Source organism: Pyxicephalus adspersus, chromosome 9 (assembly GCF_032062135.1).
Source record: "Pyxicephalus adspersus chromosome 9, UCB_Pads_2.0, whole genome shotgun sequence".
Classification (NCBI taxonomy): Eukaryota; Metazoa; Chordata; class Amphibia; order Anura; family Pyxicephalidae; genus Pyxicephalus; species Pyxicephalus adspersus.
The window spans coordinates 1631963-1656133 of NC_092866.1; the positions used below are offsets into that span (position 1 = coordinate 1631963).

Sequence of the window (24171 nt, forward strand, 5' to 3'; positions counted from 1 at the left end):
CACGGAGGAACCACACACGGAGTCACCCACCGCACCACGCGATTCTGGTAAGTAATCGGTGGGTGGCTTATTTGCGGGGGGGGGCTGTCTTATTTGATGGCCCTGCCTTATCATCGGGGAAACACGGTAAGTAAACCGTGGAATGAGCTTTAAAACAAATCCTCAGTGGCTCCAGAAGTTGCAGGAAATGTGGACCAATTCATTCTCATTATTTAACAACAAAATGTATTCTGGTGAGGTTGTGGTTAGGTGTTTACCAGCTTTATTTGATTCTGTACCCTTTAAAAACAGCGAGAAAGAGTTGGCATAATGTGTATTTTTCCATTTAGGATCATAAAAGTTATTTTAAACAAGCTGCATTCTTGTGTACTTTAAGGATCGATTGCTCCACCGTACCTGCAGCTACAGAGTATGGTGAAGGCTTGATTTAACATTCATTTACTGCTTCCTAGGAATATGGAAATATGTGAAACATACATAGCCCACCCTTCTGTTCACAAACAAGTCTATTTCTAATGACAATTATAAATTTTGTACACAGAACCAATTTATGGACTAAAAGAGTTTAAAATCTAATGCCCTCACACATAATAATAAAAGCCAATTATTCAATGATTGTGGGAGGAACCTGACAATGTTCCTGTTGGCAACTGAAACTAGAAGCTTTGCTTTGCACCATGCTGGATTCTCAACTATCAGGGGGAAAAATCTAATTTTCTTACTGATCCTATTCTGGGAAGAATAAAACTGCTGTATAAATGTACAATTTGGAATTCAGTCAAAACAAATCCTCTGTTTTTTTCTTTCTACAGCAAGAACAATTGACTGCAACTTTCAAAGAAACACAGCTCCCTCTATATCAAACAGCTTCATTTCCTTTGGAAGGAAGTTATCCTATTCATAAGAGGCAAAACCAAACAGATTGAACTTATCAGCCTGACAATAGGAACTCTTCCAGCCCAAATGCCATTCAGAATTGATAAGAGACACTTTGCCTTCCATTACTGGCGGCCTTGAGGAGACTGGCACAATTTAACCCTGACAGTATCACATTTAGTCCTTTGCCATACTTAAGTCTTTTATAATAATGTCTATGCAAAAGAATACCCATGGATATATCTTTATAATACATGCACATTTTCTTTTGATGTTTCATCCCTTTTAAAACCCTCCAACAATAGGAAAAATATGTGGTTATCCTGACAGAAATCCACTGTGCTGACAATGCGGATTCTGCTGCACTAAAACCCAAATAACAGCGGTCAGCCCTCTGCTCAACTGTAAAATGTTAACTTATCCCCCCACAACCTATTTTTCTCATTCATTGCTTTCTCCCCCTGCAAAACAATGCAGCTGCCTTGGCACTGAAAAGTTTGTCCAAACCCTATGTGGTAAAGGGTTGTTGGGAGGTGTAGTACTGGGAGCTGCCCCTGCAATATTGTTAGACGCCTGATATCTGACGTGACGTGATGATATCTTACAATATAGTTCATCCCTACAGGGCATGCTGGGTCATACTCTAGAGTGGGGAGGCAGGTTTGGGGATACATTTGTGTCATGCATTTACAAATCCATTAAATGCAATCACAACACCTATTGTTGGGGTCAATAAAGTTTTGTTCATAAAGAGAACTGATTTCCACTTCAAGCACAAAGACGTAACCTAAGAAGCTCTAATCTCATAAATACTCAGTTTTATTTTATAGAACCATGCAACACTTAAATCTCAGTGTATGCATTCCAAGCTGAAGTATCATGTGTGAATTTATGTGTTGCTGTTTAGACTTTGATTGGCTGACACAGAGAGGAAATATTTTTGTGAGATAATCTGACATTCCCTGGGAAAATTCTATGGCCAGAGGAAATAAACGTCTCTTTATTGGACAGACATCCTCCAGAATTTACTACCTTTCAATTTTCACAGATTGTTACTGGGTCATGGTGATTCTTTATTTACCTGCTGAGGAATGTCCTTTAAATAACTGCAATCATAAGCCAATGTTATCTGTGTATTCCTTTATCTACTGATTTTGGGTGTAGCCTTAGGTGTAGATTAGTAGGCCTGGAAGGCTAGACATCTGATCTGGGCGTCAGAATCTCCAGAAAGAATATGTGTTATACAAAGGTGAATTGTGTGAGATATGCACATCTCCTAGGTCTGAATTCAGAAAATAATCATCCTCATCCTGAGGTTTGCTATGAAAAATCCGAGCCCTATCAGTCCGAGTCTTCCCTGATTCAGGTCCCTGTTAGAGCCCTGAGTGGTTGGGCTCTGATGAAAGCAGACACCCCTTAAATAATGTGCTGCATCAATGCTTTGGCTATTTAAAATAACTGCCCTAAGGCTAGCTATAGCAAAGGTCAGAAATCAAAGCCCAGTCACACAAGTGTATTGAAGCAAAATACATTCTTTCTTGCCAAGAGAGTCAAATGTTCAGGAATGCTGGATGAAATTCCATCAGAGAAAGGATGATGTTCAATGAAACAGTCCACTTGCTGTTGTAACAGATCCCCTTAATATAAACATAGCTGAAGGTGCTGTATTTATTTTTCATTCTATAATGGAATAGGGATTCTTAATACTCACCACCTGGACCTGGCCATCTTCCCCAATCTGATGGATTTGCACCTGTTGGGCATTCGCCAAGGCATAGTGCAGTGCCTGAGGTGGTGTTTGCTGCAGATCACTTGAAGATGACACTGTATTCTGTACACCATCTGGAGGAGAAACATGAGAAACAAACATGTAATTGTGAATGCTCAACTATTGTGTCCACTGCAGAAATGTAAAAATGTCATTTCATATTTTGTACCAGGCTTTGTGTAATTTAGTGTGATAATGTTTATTTATCACCTATTCAATAATACTTTAAAGTACATGGAGGCATTTTGCATCAGGGAATAAAGCACATTTGTGAAACGCGTTGGACCAATCAGTGTAGGATTTCTCTACCCCTTAAAACAACATTCAGATCTCCAGGGAAGCCCTTCTATAAATTCTATATCCACAGGTTACAGTATATTAGTGTGGTGGTCAGTAGGAAGAATTCCTCTTCCATTGCTGGCCATTGGGAAGAATGTCACCCTTACAGATAGCCAAAAAGATCATTGGTGTCAGTTAAACTGACCCAGAGGGTACAAATTTTGCTAATTGTTCAAGAAACACCTCACAACCTCCGGGGAATCACTGGTACATCCCATGACAACCTTGTTTCTGGACTTCAACTGTTGATGCAATAATGCATACAAATATAAAGTTTCTGACATGTTTAGTAAGAGGCTTTCCAAAAAGATTTATATTTGATTTGTATGAATATATGTTTGATGTTTTTCATGCTAATAACCACAATACTCTCCTAATATATGGGTCTTTTTAGTATTGTTCTATGCATTAAAGGAGTAAGCTGTAATTATTCTCATTTAGAAGGTAACTTTCTGACTTTTCCCTCTTGCTTTGGTATTAAATTAATCAATTATGATCTATTACATTTGTAATTGTCAAATGATTAGATCAGGTCAGGAAAGTATTACACCCAGCCAAGGGGGTGGCTCAGAATAAACAGCATGTAAAAGGTTTATGTTCCTAGTTGCAAGTAGCTAAGGTGACATATCAGTGGTAGATGAAAAATTCCATTGCAGGCCAATGACACAGTTATTATCAGCATGGCTGACTGGAACATGAATTCTGTTTTCTCCAAAGTTCTGTAAACCTGAGTGAGATACTAGAGGTTAGCTGTACAAAAGTTTCACTTCCTCGCAGCACCCTGGAGACAGAGAACATTAAGGACAACAATGTATAAAACCGCAGATCTCCTAATTAACCATCTACCAGCTGCGAGTACAGATGTGCACAGCTGTGGAAAAAAATGTCAAATGTATGGTTTTATTTACAGTCAACAGAATAACTTCTAAGAAAAGCATTTTCAATATCTCTTCATTATAGGGGATAAATCACAACTGGTGACATCTGTTTCACAAGCGGCTCATCCAATGGCAGCAGCTATTCTTTAACAACCAGATTGCATAGAAGGGAAAACTGACCTGTCAGGAAATAGGGGCTTCACGTACATTCTCTTTTTGAAATTGCTAAACATCTGGCTTCAAAATTTTCTGAGCCACTGTTTCAAAGTAGGCATAGAAATGACAAAGGTCAGAACATATATATAAATGCTTCTACCAGGACAGCCTTGTATTAACTAGGTACTGAAGCCAAGTAAGCCAAGTATTGAGCCAAGCAACCTTTCAAGAAGGATCATACATGCTTCTCTAAAAACCCATATAACTTAGAGTAGATGTCAATAATTACATAAAGTTATCCTAAAATATCATTGCTGGCAAACCTCTTTGATTTCTCCTCCTTGGCTAGGAAGCCGGACTGGGATGCAACCTAATTAATGAAGGTGATTTTATGGTACAGTCACAATTTATTATTTATAAGTAAAGGTTTTCGCTGCAGAGAGGGAACTCTGCATAACTATGTTTTTGTTCTGGTGCCTTGATTTCCGCTTTAAGCTTCATCTAAAATATTTATGCAAGAACACAGCAAAAACTCTTATCTGTGAATTTGTACGTGTGGCTTGAATAATCTTCCCAGCCGCTCTCAATAAAATGGATTCTGAAATAGTTTTGGCCATGAAAAAGTGAAATTTATCCATTTTTAAACATTTTTTCCATAAAAAAAATTCAAAAACAAACACGGACATGAACAGGGCCCAGCTTGAAGGGAGGATATATCAGTAGTTATAAATCACCATAATGTAAACTTTCTGGCTCGGTCTTCACAATTTTGATATGTGAGAGAATTGCTGGCAGAGGGTGTGAGGCCGCACAGCTGACGGCGGACCAAGGAACGCTGTGAGGTCAAGCGGCTGTTGTGTCTCACCTGACCGCCTCTCTGGTTTTCCATAGCCAGCTGTATGCATGCAGTGTCACTTTTATTATTCGTCCATGGACAAATAAACAAATATTGGGCTGCAGCCGAGGTTCCCTGAAAGCTGCGTTTATAAATATTCTCTATTAATGCCTGGCACCCGGCCCTCGTTTTTCTTACTCAGGACCTCCACTCTTAGAAGGAAAACTGAAATAAATTGTTAAAGATCATTACAATGCTACACACATATTTTTCTAAAGTTTTAAAACAAGGTTAGGAATAGATTCCAGTATTGTCAAAATTAGATCTAATGTGTATCTAATCAGTTCCAATCAGAGTATTAAAGTGTCTATCACTGAACACCTGAACTTATTCTAATGCTAATTGCCTGGATGTGAAGTTGATCTTTTGGTTTCAATAGTTGCATTCACACCTGAAACAAACATCCGATAACGATGTTGCTGCAATTAGCTGAATACCTGAGCTGCCTCCTTATTCTGTGTCAGTGATTCAGAAAGACAAACAGTATTTTTTAGAACCAGCTCAGCAATTGGCAGCTTACACATAATCTGTTTGTAATAGCTCCATTTGGTTTATAAAGGGATTTTTGTTGCCATTGGAATTTACAGAAATATTTTTTTAGAAAGACATCTATAGTTTAAAGGGCACCTGACTGTCCCCAGCCCAAAGGCATGCCCATTCACAAAAAGCATTCAAACCTGATAGAACAGTTTGGGGAGAACAGGTGATTGTCGGCCTAGGACAGTATGTTCCTCCCAAGAAATAACCAAATATTTGTTTTGTCCTCCAAATAATGCATCCAAGAATAAAAAAAAAATGGCTATTAGCTTTTAAATCTGCAGATTTCAAATACTTTTTGTGTTTTCCCCGCGGATGTCTCTTTTAATGGGTGTACATGCATTTCAAATTTGGGAGTTATTTTATTTGTTTAGAAACTAATCAAAACTTATTGTATTCATCCCTTCTGAGAGATGTTTGAAGTATTCACCATCTGTTTTTCAGTCATTAAGTCCAGCACAGTATTCCTGTCCTATGACGGTTTCGCTCGGGTATACAGCTTGCGCACTGAACGCTACAGTGAGCAGCGTGACTCATTAGCTGATTTTACTACCCCCTACTGTCAGGTGATTAAGCAGATGGTCGCTCTCATTATTACAAAGTTGGGAGAGTCCATTTTTGGACTTGGAAATCCAAACTCAATGTGTTTTCAATTGAAAGCTTGCACATACTAAACTGAAGATTTTTTTCCCCCTCTTCATAGCACACTCAGCACAGATACATTTCCATCAGCATGCTTTGACTTGCCAGTAAGGTGTAAACTATGACTTTTTATCTAACCTTATTACAACATTCCTCACCCGGGGCCAGACCCCGGGGCTTTTACACTACTGTGACTTTCCATCCATTCCTTGAATCAATCATTATGAAAAGCTGAGAATCACTTCTTTAAACCCATTTCTAAAGTCACAAGAAGCTGAAAATCTAGCAAGGATGAATTTTGGAATGCATCGTTTCTAATTTCCTACCTTCCAAAGGTAAATGAAACATTATACACCTCATAATAAAGCACAGCTATTAGAGAGGCATAGTAGATTAGCTACTTTCTCCATGTTGAATAATATCCTCTGATTTATGTGATTGGATCAGGCAATTAAAGATGTTACTAAGGCTAGTCAAGGAGCAGTTGAATACTTACATTTTTTGGGTATATAAATGTCAGAAGATCCATGGAAGACTGGAAGAAGCTTTGCAGTAAATCTGTGGCAATGACCCATCATTGGGGAAACAATTGCAATGATTAAAAAACAGCCAACGAAGGAGACCATCATGGCTTCAAACAGGACCGGGAGGTGGAATGGTATGGTGCAATGCTGCAATCCATACACACTCATGGCTATGTGGGATCTTCACCCACATTATTGGGGGCTCATTTCATTTCTACAAGTATTTCTTTAACACAGCAACAGTTTCATTTTATGCAGTCCTATATAACTCATTTGTCTTACTTTGTTCCGCTGCTTAAGGAAAAGAATCCTTAAGCTGAAGCTTATAAATGGCTGGGGACTATGCTTCTGCTTTTGTGACAACACTTACTTAATTACCAATAAGAAAGTGGAACGAGTGACATGTCCTTCCCTACCCAGGTAAATAAAGGTGAAGCATTCTGCCCTGCTCAACCTTCTGTACGCTCCTTGAAATTAACACACTGGTGACAATCACCCCGAGAAGTTTTTCTCCAGCAAACCTATTAAAGAACCTCTTCTCCCCATGCATTATCTTACATACAAGACACTTTTACAGCAAGCTTGATATAAACTTATATCAATATATCAATATTTTTGATAATTTAAATATTCAAGGATCCGGGTTTATCAAAATTTGCAGTATGGACATAAAAACATAGACCAGAATAACAGCATCTCATTTCAGGAAGTAAGTAAACGTGCACATGGACAGACTGGGGAAGGATGGAGAACTGAAAACACATGGTAATGTCAGGCCAATATAATTTAATTTAACAGCAGAAAGAGGCACCTAGATAATGCAATAAATATCAAATGACGCTTGGGAGATCTGCATGTTTACTACATGCACAGACAGTACAGTGTAGTGCGTCATGGTCTGTCAGTATATTATATATTGGTATATATTATATGTATTACGGCACCTCCGGGGTGGGTGGTGAAATCTATCATTACAACAAAGGGTAAGGTAAGATAGAGGGGCAGCATTTGATAAATGGCTTGCAGTCTCTGATGCCCCTTTAAAGAATTACCCGCCCTCCAGGCAAGGTATAACTCACTCTTGTATCCGGTAAAAGATTCACAGCACTCTGATCCAACAGAGATGAGAACTGGAAGGTGAGTTACGGCTAACGCGTTACCCACCACCATGACAGAGCTTAGACTAATTCCTGCATCTGTAAAGGATGCTTACTGCCAAATGGATATTTATAGAAATATTTATAGAAAGAGAGTAAGAGATAAATACTTATTTCTCCATAAAAACAGAAATAAATTATTCTACATCTATTGATTCATAGATCCATGCTAAATATCTAATAAGTAAAATAAAAATAAGATGCACATTTCTGTAGGATTCACCAAATGAACTTCAGCTCTGCTTCTTCTAGTAAAATACAATATTGTGTTGTCAGTATGAAGTCCTTGCATCTTATGTCTATTTAGAAAATCTACCTGGCTTCCATATTTACCAAAATCTTTTATTGCTTCTGACAAGTAAAATTGTTTGTGTTCTTCCCTGGTCCCCGGAGTCACATGCAAAGTTAAGCACACAAACAAAAAAAAAAAGATTGTAGGAATGATGAAGCTTTAGCAAAGTGTTTTTTAAATTGTCACTGAATGAGCTCATGGGGTCCTATTTTTTTGGAGGATTTCAATTTTGCACAGATAATAAAATCTGTGTATCTAGATTAGTAATTAAAGCAGCTGTTCCACTGAGGAAATGAATCAATATATGACAAGCTGGGGACCTGGAATAGAAAAAAAATTACGTTATTAGTGTTCCTCATGTACACTATATTTCCAAAAGTTTGTGGATATCTGACTGTATACATTTTTTGACAAAATGGTAACCCAACAGGTCATATTTTACTTGGTATCAGTGGCTTAGATTCACTGGCTGCTGACAAGCAACCAATTTCACCACTTGCCATTACCAAGTGGCCAATAATAACCGCAGATGATTTTTCTGTATACATTCAGTCACTGAGTGCTAATGTCTATCCCCTTATCCTACAACATACCAAGCTACAGAACAGTTTAGGGTCTGTGGACATGGGATTTGTCTTCTTCGGAACTGCATTTCTCCCCCTACATGTAAATAAAAATGTGGTTAAGGAGGTCAACTGAAGGTCAGTATTTCTCTAAGAGGATACTTAGCTGGAACTCATAGGCATCTTGGAAATGATTCCCCTTTAATCTGGTACCGATCATGATAGATTCTGCTGTACAATTAATTTCACGCAGTAGAAAAACTAACTGCACCATGTGGCTGCTCTGCTGAAAGCCCATAGGTTGGATAACCTCAAAGTCACAAGCAATCCAACACGAGACATTCCAAAAGAAAATATCAATGGCATTAAATATTCAAAGTAATTTGGTATGCAGCAGTAAAATACAGAACTGGCACAATATGAACCACGGCTTCAGTTCATCATTTGGATGAAAATTGGAGACGTTAGTAAACTTTTTAAACTTTAAGTGAAATGCTTTGATGCAATGTTACTACAGGTTTCACAATGTGACCTCAGAAAGCGTTCAAGGGACAAGGCAGGCAAGAAAAATAGATTATCCATTGCAGAAATTACGAGGGGTTCACCATTCTAACAATGGCTGACGGGTAACCTATTCTGACAAGGCTAGGCACACAGCCTTCCAGAATAGAAAAATAAAACAGAACGCATATGGTGAGAAGATTACATGTTGGCTGTTGGGCGAGCAATATAAACTTTAGCGGTCAAAGCCTCTTGCACAACCATGTCATACGCTTCCAAGTCACTGAGCCAGAGGAAATACTGAAACACAACTGTGATGTGAACCCAACAGCCTGTTCCAATTGTTCAGTGTAACAAAATAGTGTCGCTTTGTGAAATTATTGCAGCTTGTAGGTGCCTAATCTCCTCACTTAGCTAAACTGGAAATAATAACAAATAAAGAAGTTAAGTCCTAAAAGCATCTCCACCTTCATATATTAAAGCTTACATATTAAAAGATAAAGTGTGGGTAAGGGATCAGCTATATATAGTCAGGCCGGGTTCTTATGTGTAAGAATACTTGATGTACGTGTCCAGCAATGCATGAGGATGCACAGCACCTATACAAGTGAACTAATGATGAATCTGCATCTTTGCTGCATCCTCCTCCATAATTCCATGACCAGAGACTTGGATGGTGTTGTACATTTGCCAAAACTCCCATCAAGAAAAGAAAGCTGATGATTGTTGTTCCTCTGCATTCTATTCTATTATTCCCTGTAATTACAACACATCAGTTTGGAATGTTCCCCTTTTTTTCCTAACAGTATTCATCCTCTGCTTCTTAGGAACTAAACTCTAGTCATTGATTATATTTTTGGAAAGATTGGGGATGTGTTAGAACCCATCATGAGGTTAACTTGTCCTGATGTTCAACATGAAGCTACCTCTAAAGAGATATATGATATACAGGATACTCATCAGCCCTGCGTTGGTGCTATTATAATTGTAATATTATTATTATAAATTGTAATTCTGAATTTGTGGAACAGACAACCTAAAAAAAAGACCCATACCCATTTAGGTATTCCAACTAACAGTCAAATATGCCACATGGACTTTTTTTTTGGGAGAATCCATCCTTGTAAAATTGTCACTGACAGCTTATTTGTTTAGTCCGCATTCAAAGTAAATGTTTAGAGAAACGTTATTGTCCTGTTCATAGTGTGGAATTTGGTGGTACAATGCAGCTCTTTTATACATCAATCTGCACCACATAATTATTTATATATATATATATATATATATATATATATATATATATATATATATATATATATATACACACATATAAATAAAAATATAAATAAATATATATATATATATATATATATATATATATATGAACTCCCGTCCACTTCCTTGTGATGTGCTGAAATGAAATGAACTGATGTAAATGAAGTCATTTAACATAAAGCTACTGTACTGTTTGTGGTGTCCTTTCTGAGGAAGCAAATTGATGCGAAACGCGTAGAAAGTCATCTTGAGGCACATTAACATATTTATGGTCTATCTGATTGCCTCAGAAGAAGGAAAAATATGTGTCTATAATTCTTTAACGATTTTATTGAAATAAGTCGGAATTGTTTAATAAAAAATTCTTTATGTAGTCCCATGTTTATTTACTTGTTTTTCCATATAATGGATCTCAATGTGGTACTAAGTATTGCCCCACTAATATGTATATTAAATATCCCTTTTTTATCTTTCCTAAGTAAGAGAAATGTTGCATCGTTGTGATGTTTCACTTTAAACTGACAGGTGTTGTAACATTTACCTATTCTGTTGTGTGGCCCCAAGTGGGCCTTGCTCTTCATGCACAGCTGTATTTGTCCCATAGTTGGGAAGAGAGTTTTGAGTTTGGAACCACATTTTACAGTGATGCCTTGGGATGTTGAAATTGATTAACTAGGTTTTGTGCTAAAGAATGTTTGTATTGCTTTGTATGTAGCCCATGGGCGCATTTACTTTATTGCTTCCTTTTAATTGATCCAAGCTGCTTCTATTCAGTGTGCTTTGGGTGGAGATTGATATTAAAGTGGGAACCTACCTCTGGTAGGGTTAGGATGGTCTTCATGGAAGCATATATAAGCCCTAAAGGTGAAAAAAGTGCATTTTCCTTCTATAAAATCCCACCGTATAAGCAGAAAGCAGACATCTAGCAGCTTTCCTATGATGGTAACTAAGTATATGTACGATTTAGACATATTTAGTCTACAGAAGTGTATCAGTCGTCTGTGTTCATCATTAAACCCAGCAACTCCCAACATTTGATCCGTATTATTCTTGAGTAATCATTTTATCTTCACATGAAACAACTGGCATTACTGATTCAGGAAAGTAATATGACTGATGCTGAGGAGGTCAGAAAAGCATGTTTCTCCCCGCTGTGAGGATATATTGGCAGCTTTTTTAGAGATTTTACTTTGCCTCATTTTGGATCAATATGATCAGAAAAGGAGAAACCTGATGACCTTTTTTCTTTAACTTGGATTTTTATGGTTCTGTGCTTCTTTTCCAGCACAACTTTTTTTTTCTTAAAAAAAGTTTGGTTGGACTTTGATCACTTTTATTCTTAAAATATAAAGGCTAGGTTCATCTGCGACAAATCACAGAAAATTTCAACTTTAAGACTAGATATGGTAGCTGAAAATGTGTTTTTCTTTCTCCTCAGTAAATGGAATTTTGGAACTAATGAGGCCTGACGGGTCAAACGAGTAGAAAAATATTACCAACAAACCTTTGCCAATCAAAAGCTAAAAACATATTGTACCAATCTATTCTAACGACTAGCCAGTATTTGTACATGCCAATTCCGTCTTCATCTGCTATTTCTTATTCCATTCTAAATGAAGCTGAAAGGTAATAAAAAAAATCCACTCTGACTTGTCAGCCATGTTACAATTAAACAAACCTTGACCTAATAATGACTCGGGACGAGCAGCCGTCGGCAAGCCAAAGGTCTAGGTACATCGAACAGTTGCTGCATAAACAGATCTGGTTTCCCTGCTCATATCTGTTCTCCTTTTTCCATCCATTATGCACAATTCTACAGGCAGTCTCTCAAGTCATGCAAAGAGGGTTTGGAGATATTTTTGTGCATCCACAGTGTGACCCCTCTGGCAATAAACGGAGAGAAGTCACAGAAAGTTCAACCAGATAAGATTTTAAAATATGACCAGTGTATGAAGTCAACCAGAACGGCTGTGCGGAAGAACTTAATTTTGTTTCACAATTTGTGCCACTGACTTTTTAAAATCTAATAATACAATATGTTTTAAATTAGCTTACTTCACACAAGGGTGTTGTATAGAGAGAAATGTATCTGATAGAGCGATTAATGACATCTATTTGTCTTAGTGACCACTGGAACTGAAATGAAAAAAAGGGAGGAAAAAACTGGATTTTTGGTTGCGACTGGAACTGGAAGTAAATTAATCCCAATGGAACACAAATGGTATAAAAAATATTGACAGAGTTTTATTTCCTATTATAAAAGCATGCTACAAAAGTTGAATTAAAGGTTTTTGTATTACAGTCTAAAGAGGTATCTGTATTCTTCCCAGAAGCTTGGTGGGAAGAAGCTGGAGACCGAACCTTTCAGTAACCACCTGAAACACCTGCTTGGTTACTGAAAAGTGCTGGGTGGTGCGCCCAGCTAAAAGGGGCCGGGGAGAACACTGAGTACTAAATTTATTGAGTATGTGGTGAGCAAAACTTTCAAAACAAACATAAAACTTCCTTCACTTCCCCTGACTGAGTCAAATCCTCCTTAATTTGTGTCTTTCATGACCCCCTAACACCCCCTAAACACTGCAGCACACAGTGGGAGAATGTCAGCACTGCCAATCCAGAAAGATACAGCCTTGTAAACCAAGCATAATAACCATAGCTCATGCAGCTTTTATTTACTTTTAAATCCCACTGTAGTTATTTCAGGGGCAGTGAAGCATTGTTGTCCTGTTGTCACAGGAAACTGCATTAGGAGAATTTACTGGCAGGAAGGGTAAAAGAAAACTGTAAATGCAGGTGGATTTATAATTAGATGGCTGCAACACATTTTTAGGGACATAGCTAAGCAAAGCCAACGTGCATTTTGGGGCTGTTTCCAAATGACTCTAAATGCATGGATTTTAGAGTAAAAATATATACATATGTATATAAAATATATATACACATTTGCGTACATACATGCATTTATGATTCCCAGCCCTTGGCTTTTCCTAACAAATTTTTGGCCACCAACTGACATCTGCACTGTAACACAAGTTTTCAATTAACATCACAAATTCCTGATTTAAACACATACTTTTCTGGGCTGAAAACTGGTATGCAGACTCAAACACCTTCAGGGGATACAAAAACCATCAGACATGTTATATTTACATGCTAATTACTGTCATACACAGTTTGCATGTCTAAAAAACTTAACCTGATATTTTCATATTTTTTCTCAAAAACGTCTGCCGCCAAGAACTAGGATATAGAAATAAAAAGCGGTATTTCCAGAGCATTACATGAACCTGGAACTTTTCAAATTTACATGAGAGGAAACTATGATGTCATTTAGAATGTCTGCACTCCAAAAATTGGGTACCTGCCTTTCAAGCTCTGATATCTCATTAGCACAGATGTTCTGAACCAGGAAATAGGTTACAAAGTAGCTCCAGAAGAAGAAAATAAGCAAAGCCGGGAATGTATTTATACACTCCACAATATAAAACTGAGGCTCTAATGATGTTCTTGTAACGGTGATAATTTTAACTTTGTATAGCTGACAACTGTTGGATGAACAAATGCCTAAAGTCTCTCAAAATAATGATTGAACCTGTTTGATTTACTATTGTTTTGCAGAAAGATTGTGTGACAGCTGAATCTTCCAAACACCATCTCGAGCCTACAGCCAGAAGTTTTAATCATTTGGTGGAATCCACTCAAAACGAGCCGTCTCCAATGTATGCATGCAGAACTGTCCTTATCTTTTATAGATTATGCATGTTTTAGAGATTTGACAAAAAGCTAAAAAAAAAACTTATGTCAATATTTATATTCTAAGTGTCCATATGTGTACACACAAAAGCGACAGCACTGATTAAACCGTCCGCTCCCACGCAGCTCCTGACTGGTAATGCCTGGAGGTGACTGATAAAGTCTCTGAATGCTAAGCAAACTGGTAAGTATTTGGGAAGTGGTTATTCTAAATTAGCTGAGATATTTACCAAATATTTTACTATGTGCCTATACAGAGCTTTGTATTGGCATGCTAATACTCTGCTACATTTACAAGCTTTGTTTTTAATGTTTGTTTTTAATATCAAAAATATTGTCTGTTCCGTGGAGTGATCTGCTAACAGATAGGTATAGTATAATGATGGTGGAGGAAGCAGCTCCAGTACAGGTAAGTTAGCCAATAAATGAAGATATATACTGCTGAAGGGGATTTATTTTAATACTACAGACACACGTTATAAAAAAAGGGGGGGGGGGGGGATTTTATTTGTACCGACACCAATAAAGTAGGTGTCAGTAGCTGCCTTTACAAGCCACCCATGCTGCTCAATTAAGCTTTCCAAACTTTTCAAACTCGTATAAGGGACCTTTTCTGACCTACCTGGTCAGGGAATATCCTCCCTAGGAATTCATAAAATATCTTTACTGGTCTCTACAAATACCCCTAAAGAAGCCCAATGGGTGAAACGCGTCGGGCTTAGAGACCTCCTTTACCTGATCTCCATGAAAAAAAACTAGGAGTAAAATCTCCCTAGTAAGACCATGCGCCTTGGATTTGTAAATTGATACTATGTAATTACTACAGTTTGACAAAATATATGTATTTATCACTGGTTCTAACCACTTGCTGTATCAGCCTGATTTATTATTGGAATCATGCTATGTTCAAACTACACTACAACTTTATGACCACCTGATTACTTTTGACAAACTCATTCACTGGTCTAAAAAAAAACCCTCTATCCTTCTCTTCTTAGGGGGAATATGAATTGTTGAAGGGAGTTTATGTTAGTGCCACTGACTCCAATGAAGGAGGGGAATTATTATTGCTGACATGACCACTAACAAAGTAGGTACTGAAATGTCAAGACTTACTTTTATTATCCAATCATATGCAGATAAAGTGTTTTTTTTTTTGCTTTTATTCATTTAGTAAATTGGCCCCATGTTGTATAGGAAAGGAAATTCATTTTAAACCGAACACTTTTCTGTGTTTTTTTTTTTTTTCTTTGTGTTGTGACGCCCATCTAAAAGCTTTTAGAACAGTATTACTTTAATCAGATCAGATATATAAACCAAACTAACTTCTAAATCTCTTTTCAGCACGTTGTATGTTTTTACAATTTGTAACGACAGAAGATTTAACGATTATGAAAAGGCTTTATTTTTCAAGTTTAGTGGTCAATTATAGAATAAAAACAATTATAACTCCTTTTTCCTTCAACTTTTTCTTAATATTACTTTTCTGTATTAAAAAAAAAAAAAGGAGAGAGAGAGTTTAATCTGTCAAAATCAGTTGCATAGCCAAATTTAAAATCAATGCCTCCTCCAGACGTCGGTGCTCCGTGATCTATGGCCTGGCTTCTCTAATGTGGTTTGGAACTTTTCACCGTCTGGTCATTTGTTTTTCTGAGTTTAGGAATAAATGTGAACAGTAATTTTTCTGCCTGAATGCATTGTGTTGTGTCCAAAGTGAAGCGCTTTATAAGCGACGGTAAACAAAACACAGGAAGGATGCCGACTTCAATTGGTTATTAGAAAAATGTTTATAATGGAACAAATATCTGCAAGCACCAAACTAGGGAAATCTTAGAAGCATGCCCAACATAGCATACTTAGCCTTTATAACACAACCTTTATAAACTCTTATTTCCTGCCTGAATATCAGGACCGATTGCAATGTCTACCTGCTTTAATACAAAGACTTTGTAGGCCACAAAAACTTTGCGTCCATAAGTCCAAAGCCCTTATAACCCCTGATACCTTCTCCCAAGTATTCTAGAAGCAAATTTTTTTCTGCTACAATGCTTAATCGGTCTTGTCCATTCTCATGAACTCTCTTTTCCATACAAACCATATGGCCTCCTCACAAATCCGCCTATTTCTCACCTATGCCTTTAGAAACCTTCATCTTGAACCACCCTTTTATACAGGTTCTTCTCTCAAACCTACCACTTCCATATGACTTTCTCACAAATCTCCATCTGTCCTACATCTTCCTCACAAACTTCACTCTTCTATGTATCCATTTCACAAACCTGATTCTTCCTTATGTCCTCCTTACAAACCTTAATCTACTCATGAACTTCATTCTTATCCTCCTCACTGATCTACCTCTTCCAGATCATTTTGGCTGACATAAAACACATACTGGGGTACAAATAGAGTTTATAACCCTCTGAACACAAACAGAAGGGCTGGCAAACTACCATTTTTGTTTTGCATTAAAAAAATATCAAGATTACTGGCACTGATCGTGTGTCCATGCTCAGTGTGAGGTTCCACGACTTAAAAGGAAGCCCATTACCCAAGGAATCTGCATTGATTCACAGTTGATGAGTGATGATGTTTTAGTAAAAGCTGTTGACTGAATCTTCCAAGTTTACAGTCAGAAAATAGTTTCCATTAGAAGCTTAATCCACTTAAGGTCTATTGGAGGCTGCATGATCTGATCTGAAACAAGCTGTCCACAAGGGTAAAAAAAAAAAAAACGATTCCAGATTGCATCACAAGTGCCTAGATTCTATCTTCCACATTAATGACAAACTAATCCAAGAAAAATAAGGGAAAAAAATCAGTGATGAGATTAATGATAAATATAATCTACATTTGTTGATGGCAAGCAATGCAGAGTCCCAGGTGTCCAACAGTGACTGACAAGGGGAGCCAGGTCCAGATTGACTCTGCAGACTGAGCACCTGGGTAATCTGGCGAGCACAGCCTCGGGGTTTCTCACCAGACAAAAACGCAATAATCCTCATCAAATTTAGATTTATTATCTGCTCTAAAACATAAATTATTTCTTGTCAGGAGACAATGCAGAACTCCAGAAAAAACATAGAGTAGGGACGGGTCAGAATCCGGGTTGGCTTTTTCGCAGCAGTTTGTGTCCCTCTTTGAGGAAAATTTCCTGATGTGCCAGAGAGACAGGAGGTCAGGAGAAATCTTCCCAGGTGAGAAGAAATTCTACCTTGGACAGCTGATTTTTTTTTTTCTTTTAAACTGTCACTATTGTTAAATTCCAGTCTACTTTGGTTTTGATGACTACTATTACTATAATATATTATATCCCCACCTAATGTATTCTTCTGAAGACCATGTTCACTGGGTGAATATGTAAGAATGGCTCTCCCCAACAGGGTCGCACACAGCAAAAGAAAACATAAAAGGTTTTAATGTTTTGCCAGAACCTCAATATAGGAAACACAAAAAGGATACGACTGATAAGTCAAACCTACATGGGTACTTTATAGGGCATCTAACAATTTGACTTAACAGTCTCCAATACTTTTTGTATTTAGGATAGAGTGAGATTCTTCTTTAAAAGGTAAATTACCCCCAGGACTAAACTTTTTACTGTAGTAGCAGATTCTGAAACAAATAAATAAAAGCATCTGTATAGTTGCTGAAGTCTCCACATTTGCTCTAACTTTATGGATTAATTCCTTAGGCAATATTGCAAGTAAGCAGAAGTTGAAACGGCTGTACAATTCATCTACTAAGTGACTAATCCCTACAATGTATATCTGACTCTGCAGACGTTGGGCTCTCAAACAGCAGCAGCTGAGAAATTATTCCACTTCACAGGAAATTGGACTACCGTTCCAAGAATTTGGCAAGAAGAGGCAGGAATACCTGGATGCTCCTGAAGATCTCGGTGTGAGCACATAACTGACATATTTCCAGTGACTGCGGAGAACAGAACAACTAAATTTATTTGGGGGATAAAAACGACCCCTTGGAAGAAAACCTACAATCTGAGCCAAATTCCCCCCTATAAAGATCATATATTATATCATAGCCATTTTAGATCAGTTGTTGAAAGTTATTCCCATTTGATTTGAGGACTTTTTTTTAAAGAATGGCAATGCAGTACTTTCCCGATTTCTGAATGCTAAACACGGCTGCTGCACATATTTTACTTGATCTGGTAAAGAGGCCGCAACTCCAATCAGCTCATTAGGTTTACCAGGCTGCATAGGTAGAGAACTACTTATACTCTTATAATTACTTAATTCTCAGCCCACTTCTGTCATTTCAGCCTTTTGGAAAGGAGACAGTTTGGAGAATTGAATTTTTCCACTGAAATCAGAGTTTGGCCTTGCATACTGAATATACAGTGGTTACACTTAATAAGCATCCAAAAAGACCAGTACAGGGAATGTTTTCTGCTCCCCATTTCTCTGGGAGGTGCTCCAAAATGCTGCTTTTAATATAAGTTGTACAACTCTTCCACAACATGGCTGTAACTCATAGGGGGGAGCCAGAAATACCCAATGTAAACAGTGGACTGGCCAAGGTTACCAGGAATGTAAAAGAGACTCTGTACTTCCTGGGACCTGACTGGCTACTAAAACCCATGGACAATTTTTTCTGCTGATCTCATCTGGGCCTAAATGTGAAAGGATGCTATTGAAAGCTTTTGTTTTTTACTTTTTAACCTCTTTTTATATATATAAAAAAAATATATTCAATGTACACCGCCTATTCATCAATTAATTGAACAATTAACAAACAAAAGAAAGCACATTATTGTTGGAAAGATGTTAGGTATGGCTCCAACATTGGGTTTGGGGCATTATAGGAACAAAGTCAGTTTATATTAAAAAAAAAAAAAGGGAGAAGGGTGGAGATGGAGGAAATTTAAAGTCCTAAAATGATTGTAAAACCGAAACTTTAAATTTTGTTAGGATTGGGGAATGGTTACAACTTCAGTCAAGTGTGCTTTTGCAAGCTGAGGGGAACAGAAAGTAAAAGTAAATGAGTAGATGACTTTGAGGTCGGTAGGACTTACCAGTTGTGTTGTATGAATTATTTGAAGGCGTTCTGCGTGAGAAGCTTTTTACTGCCAAGCTCTGCCCTCTCTGCTTCCTACGCCAAGCCGTGCGGCACTTTGAATCAATGCTCTGTTTTATTCGGTACCAGTCGGATTCTGTAATTCTGAATTTGTGGAACAGATGACCTAAAAATAAAAAAAACGACCCACTGTTAATTAATTTCATTTAAGTATTCCAATTAACAGTCAAATATGCCACATGAAGTTTTTTTGGGAGAATCCATCTTTGTAAAATAGTCACTGACAGCTTATTTGTTCAGCCCGCATTATCAAAGTAAATGTTTAGAGAAAAGTTACTGTCCTGTTCATAGTGCAGCTTTTGGTGGTACAATGCATCAATCTGCACCACATAATTATTTTTATATATATATATATATATATGCATATACACACACACACACACACACATTTTATCCATGCTTTTTATCCATGCTGTGCTTTAAAGAAAGTATGAAAGGGGTTCTTACAATTTACCTCTCTACTCAAAGCTCCTCACCTCCGTATGTAAATTTACCCACAGGATGCTCACATACACTAAACATGATGGCCCAAAAGGTCTTGAATATATTTTAGCAAAATGTGAGTATTTTACTTCAAACCAGTAAGGCCAGGCCTTGTAAATGGAACAAAAATGAATGAATGGTTCTCAGATGCTTTATTTGATTTATTTTATTGATTACCTGGCTAAGAATAAATCACTTTTGCAGGAGGAGGCCGATTACTTTTTACTCATTGGAGTAAAAGTTCTCACTTGTGCTGTGCAATTTATATATCTTAGCTCCCCCCACTCCTTATTTAATACATGTAAAACTTAAGGTTTCATGTCTACAGAGCAGGATTTTTATTTCATTTGCAGTTAGTGGATTTAGCTCTTCGGTATGTGTTGTACACAATCATATCTAAATTTCCATACCAGAAAAACTAATTTCCAAAAAAAAAAAAAAACATCCCCACACAAGAAATAGGGTATAGGGCTAATAATAGTCCACAATGAAACCCTGCAGTTTAAAGAGATCTGTGAAATTCATCCATTAACAAACTTGGCCCGACACCCCTTAGTAGAAGGCTTGTACCATATGAATCCACTGCCACAAAGGCGTGTAGCCGTGAAACTTTGAACTCGCAGAGCTGAAATAAACTAAAGCTTTTGACAGCTTGCTCTTTGGCAGACTATAAACATATTCCTAAATCATAACTTCGCATTTTTGCAAGCTTGAGAGATTTCATATGTGAAATAGCCTGTTTTGGTAGAGGTTTGGGTCCCTGGATGCCATTTGAAATACTGAAGAGAAAAAGAGCCAAATGTATGGAGAAAGGAAAAAACATCTCAAAAGAAAAGTGCACAGAAGGGAATAATTCAATCACACCAAACTATAAACCTGAATGAAGCGTGTTCAGACCGCTGAACCCGACAGAGAAGCCGCCTTCTGCGCACATATACATAACCATTGATCCACTGAACTCTTTGAAATGCCCACACACAGAGTAGTCAGACCGTTCAAAAACAAACATTAGATTTTTGATAATGAAATGGATGTTTTACATTGAAAGCAACTATCTTAATGTATATCACTGCACACAACTGGGCATTTTTTAAATAAAAAAAACCTTATTTCTATGTATGTTTTGAATTATGTGGATTATATACCATATTTCCTTACATAAGGGGGCTGTGCCTTTCATACCCTCCTATTTAAGCATTGGTCTACCAGGTATTGTCTGTATGTCTGGTGATGTGACACAGCCGTTATTCTGAGCACATTACAACCTATGCAGTAATTCTGCATGATCCCTGCTTGAATCTATCCATTCCACAGCAGTTATCTCCAATTATTTAACATTGTTGTGGCGTATCCTGTTACAAATGGTAATGGATGATAAAGACGGCGGGGACTTTTCAGTGCCTGTGTACTAGAATCCTCGATTATGGGGATTAATGTAGCACATTGATACTCCCAGTACTGTCAGGACTAATTAACAGAAATACTTTTTTACATTATGCAGAATCAAGTGATTCCACCCAGGTAAAGTGGAAAGGGAGAGGTGACTTCATACAGGATTTAACAATTCCTTGTGAGAAAGGAAATCAAAGAACATGAAACAAATGCTGCAATAAATTAAGAAGATAACTGGACACTAATTATGTTACAGGCTGCAAGTTGTTACCTAGTTGGCTTACATATGTTTTTAATGTGCATCTAATGCATTTAAAATGAAACATGCTATACAATGCACCAGAAAGTAGACATTTCACAGCTAGCATTGTGTTCAAAAAAGTAATTGTCAAGAATATGTTAAAGTAGACTTACAATCAAACTTTAAAGAGACCCTGTCAGGTCAAGAAAACAAGCCACCAGGTACCTGTAACAGAACAGGCTATATACCTAACACTCTGGTAATTCATCTCTTCTATCTTCCTGCCAATCCGACATTGCAGCCTCTTTTCATGTATCAGAGCATTGGATACCTAACCCCCTCACTCACATATACGTTGTGGCTCCATTCTCTGATCCTATGTCACATATGGCTCAGTGGTGTCATTGGGATTGGATAAAGGGGCCCCAGAAGTATTGAATAGAATAGAGAAAGAAAGGGAGGTGGAGGTCACCGGTAAGGTGAATATACTGACTCTTCTAATCCAGCCCTTGAATTTAACAGAGGCCACACTACCTGCAGACCCCTTCCCACATTTTGATTGTATTACAATATTTATCCATAAATAATAATTAAACATGTTTGCATGATTCAGCCTAGGAGTTGTATCCAAGAATAATGTGACTTAATTAAGTGGTTTATGCAATGTGACTATTTGAGGTTCAATGCCCATTTTGATCACAAAAAGTTCAGTTTTCACTCTTATTTCCAACCTAGATCTTATAGTCCCACAATCCCATTCATTATGGGTCGCTGGCCTCTCAGGTTTTCAGTGATGAAATCACAAAATAGGCTGAAGTTGGTTCTGAATCTATATTATAAGAAACAGGCTTTGTGCATTGTGCTGTTACGCATTATAAACAGATCAAAATCTTCAGCAATATGACAAATCTCTGGAAAGAAAGGAAGAGAAAAATACAAGATCAGTTCCCATCTAATCAAGATATAGATCCAGCCAAACAAGCTTCCTGCCAGCTAATCCTGTTCTCATTTGCTGTTTTAACCCTTCCATGATGGCATTACATATTACTGGTGATATGTTATAGATATCAGTAAGAATCATAACAGTTTCCAGGTGTAGATATTTTACACCTCTCAATATGAAAAAGGGGTTACGATGTGACAGCACTGAGATCTCACATCAAAAAGAGAACAAGGTAATACTTTGTGACACACCGAATCAATAACCATTAGCAGCTATCCTCTGCAACCAGGAAAATCCCACAAGTCTGGTGTGTGAAATTATTGTTTTCAGGTCATTTTATATCAAATTCCATGACTATATTACTTCTGCACCCCAAGTCTACAACCATAGGCAGTATTCACATATGTGTCTGTTTTACCTTATTTTGAGTAACTGCCACAATCAATCACTGATGATTGATAACTGGTGAGACCGGCAATAATTTTCAATGTCATGCAAATGTGGACAGAGCAAACAAAAGTTAAGCTGTTTGCTTTTGTATGGAAAGAGATGGTTTGCAGATCTGTGTGGTGTATAGTGGTTTATGGATCAGTATACACAGACATTTTCAAGCTACACACAACAGCGCTAAAACCTTGTGAAGTACATGTTGCTGGAGTGAGTTTATACTGAGTTAAAGAATTGCCTGTAGACCAAATACAGGTTTGCTGAGAACAAATGGGGCAGCGGACAGCCTCAAAATTGCCATGGTACATTAATCCTTTATAAATAGGTTATGGCCTCTTTTTTTACTTTGTTCAAAGTAGAACTCTAACATGGTAAAAAAAAATATACATTAAAAAAAAATGCCCATAGTAACCAGCCATAATCATATTGCATGTGTGCAGCAAATCAAAGTAATGTGTTGTGCAGATAATAAGACAGTTTTTAGGATGCAGGAGGAGACAGGATTTCCACAGAATGTTTCCCATGGAAAGAAGTTTAGCAGAAAAGAGGAATTTTTACAGCCAAATTTAAAATAAAGGAGCCAGGGCATTGGTGCAGCAATAACACCTGCAATGTAGAGGTATGCATAGCATTAACCTTCCATACATATATGTATCTATGTGTTCAGCATTCAGCTTTAAAATGTATCTGCTTACAAAATATCACACAGAAGCCAACTTGAATCATTTCTGTACTTCATTTTAAAATAAAGTTCAACTAAACCTACCAAAAGTTTCAAACCACAGATTCCTCTGATTAATCCAGATTCTAGGTGCTCCAAAATTGATATGGCAATATTTCAGGACATAGTTAAAACACATTTCTAGGATTAAAACTTGCAGAATGAGTTCACATCATTTTACGTACAATCACTGCAAATAGGCACATCATTGGAGCCAGGGGAAGCTGCTTCCAGCTGTAAACAAACAGCAATTTATCCCTAAAACACACTTTTAGACACGCTTTACATAAACACAAGGGTGAAACTGTCCTCTATAGCATAACAAGCTGTGTCCTTTTTTAAAGGGGAGGTGTGGCACATTCAAGAAGACATTGACCTATTGTATTTCCTAACCGGAGCATTATCTAGCTTCTATGAAAACTGGGAATTTGTTTTTAGAACCACACACTGATAGTTTGGTGCTAATAAAATAATGACTTCATATACTCAAACCAAGAAAAAATACTGAACACCGCACAACTTGTTTGGCCTTGATGCTGCCACGTTGACAGCACCATGTATCAAAAGCAATGGCAAAGTTTAAAGCAAAAATGTCATGTACTATTAGCGGAACATTTCATTTGCTGCATGCAGATGACTGCTAGTGGAAAGCGTAGGGGTTTTAACAGAGGACCTGACAACAAAATATTTT

General features: G+C 37.4%; 1 protein-coding gene across 2 annotated transcripts in view; it reads right to left on the reverse strand.

Annotated features, from left to right (window-relative positions):
• Positions 1–24171, reverse strand: part of BANP (BTG3 associated nuclear protein) — a 210087-nt gene that overhangs the window by 72787 nt on the left and 113129 nt on the right. For both annotated transcript variants that reach the window (XM_072421339.1, XM_072421340.1), the window contains exons 8-9: positions 19192–19359; positions 2588–2718 (exon numbers count right to left, since the gene is read on the reverse strand). In XM_072421339.1, coding sequence (XP_072277440.1) covers positions 2588–2718; positions 19192–19359 — 299 coding nt within the window. The remainder of the gene's footprint in view (positions 1–2587; positions 2719–19191; positions 19360–24171) is intronic.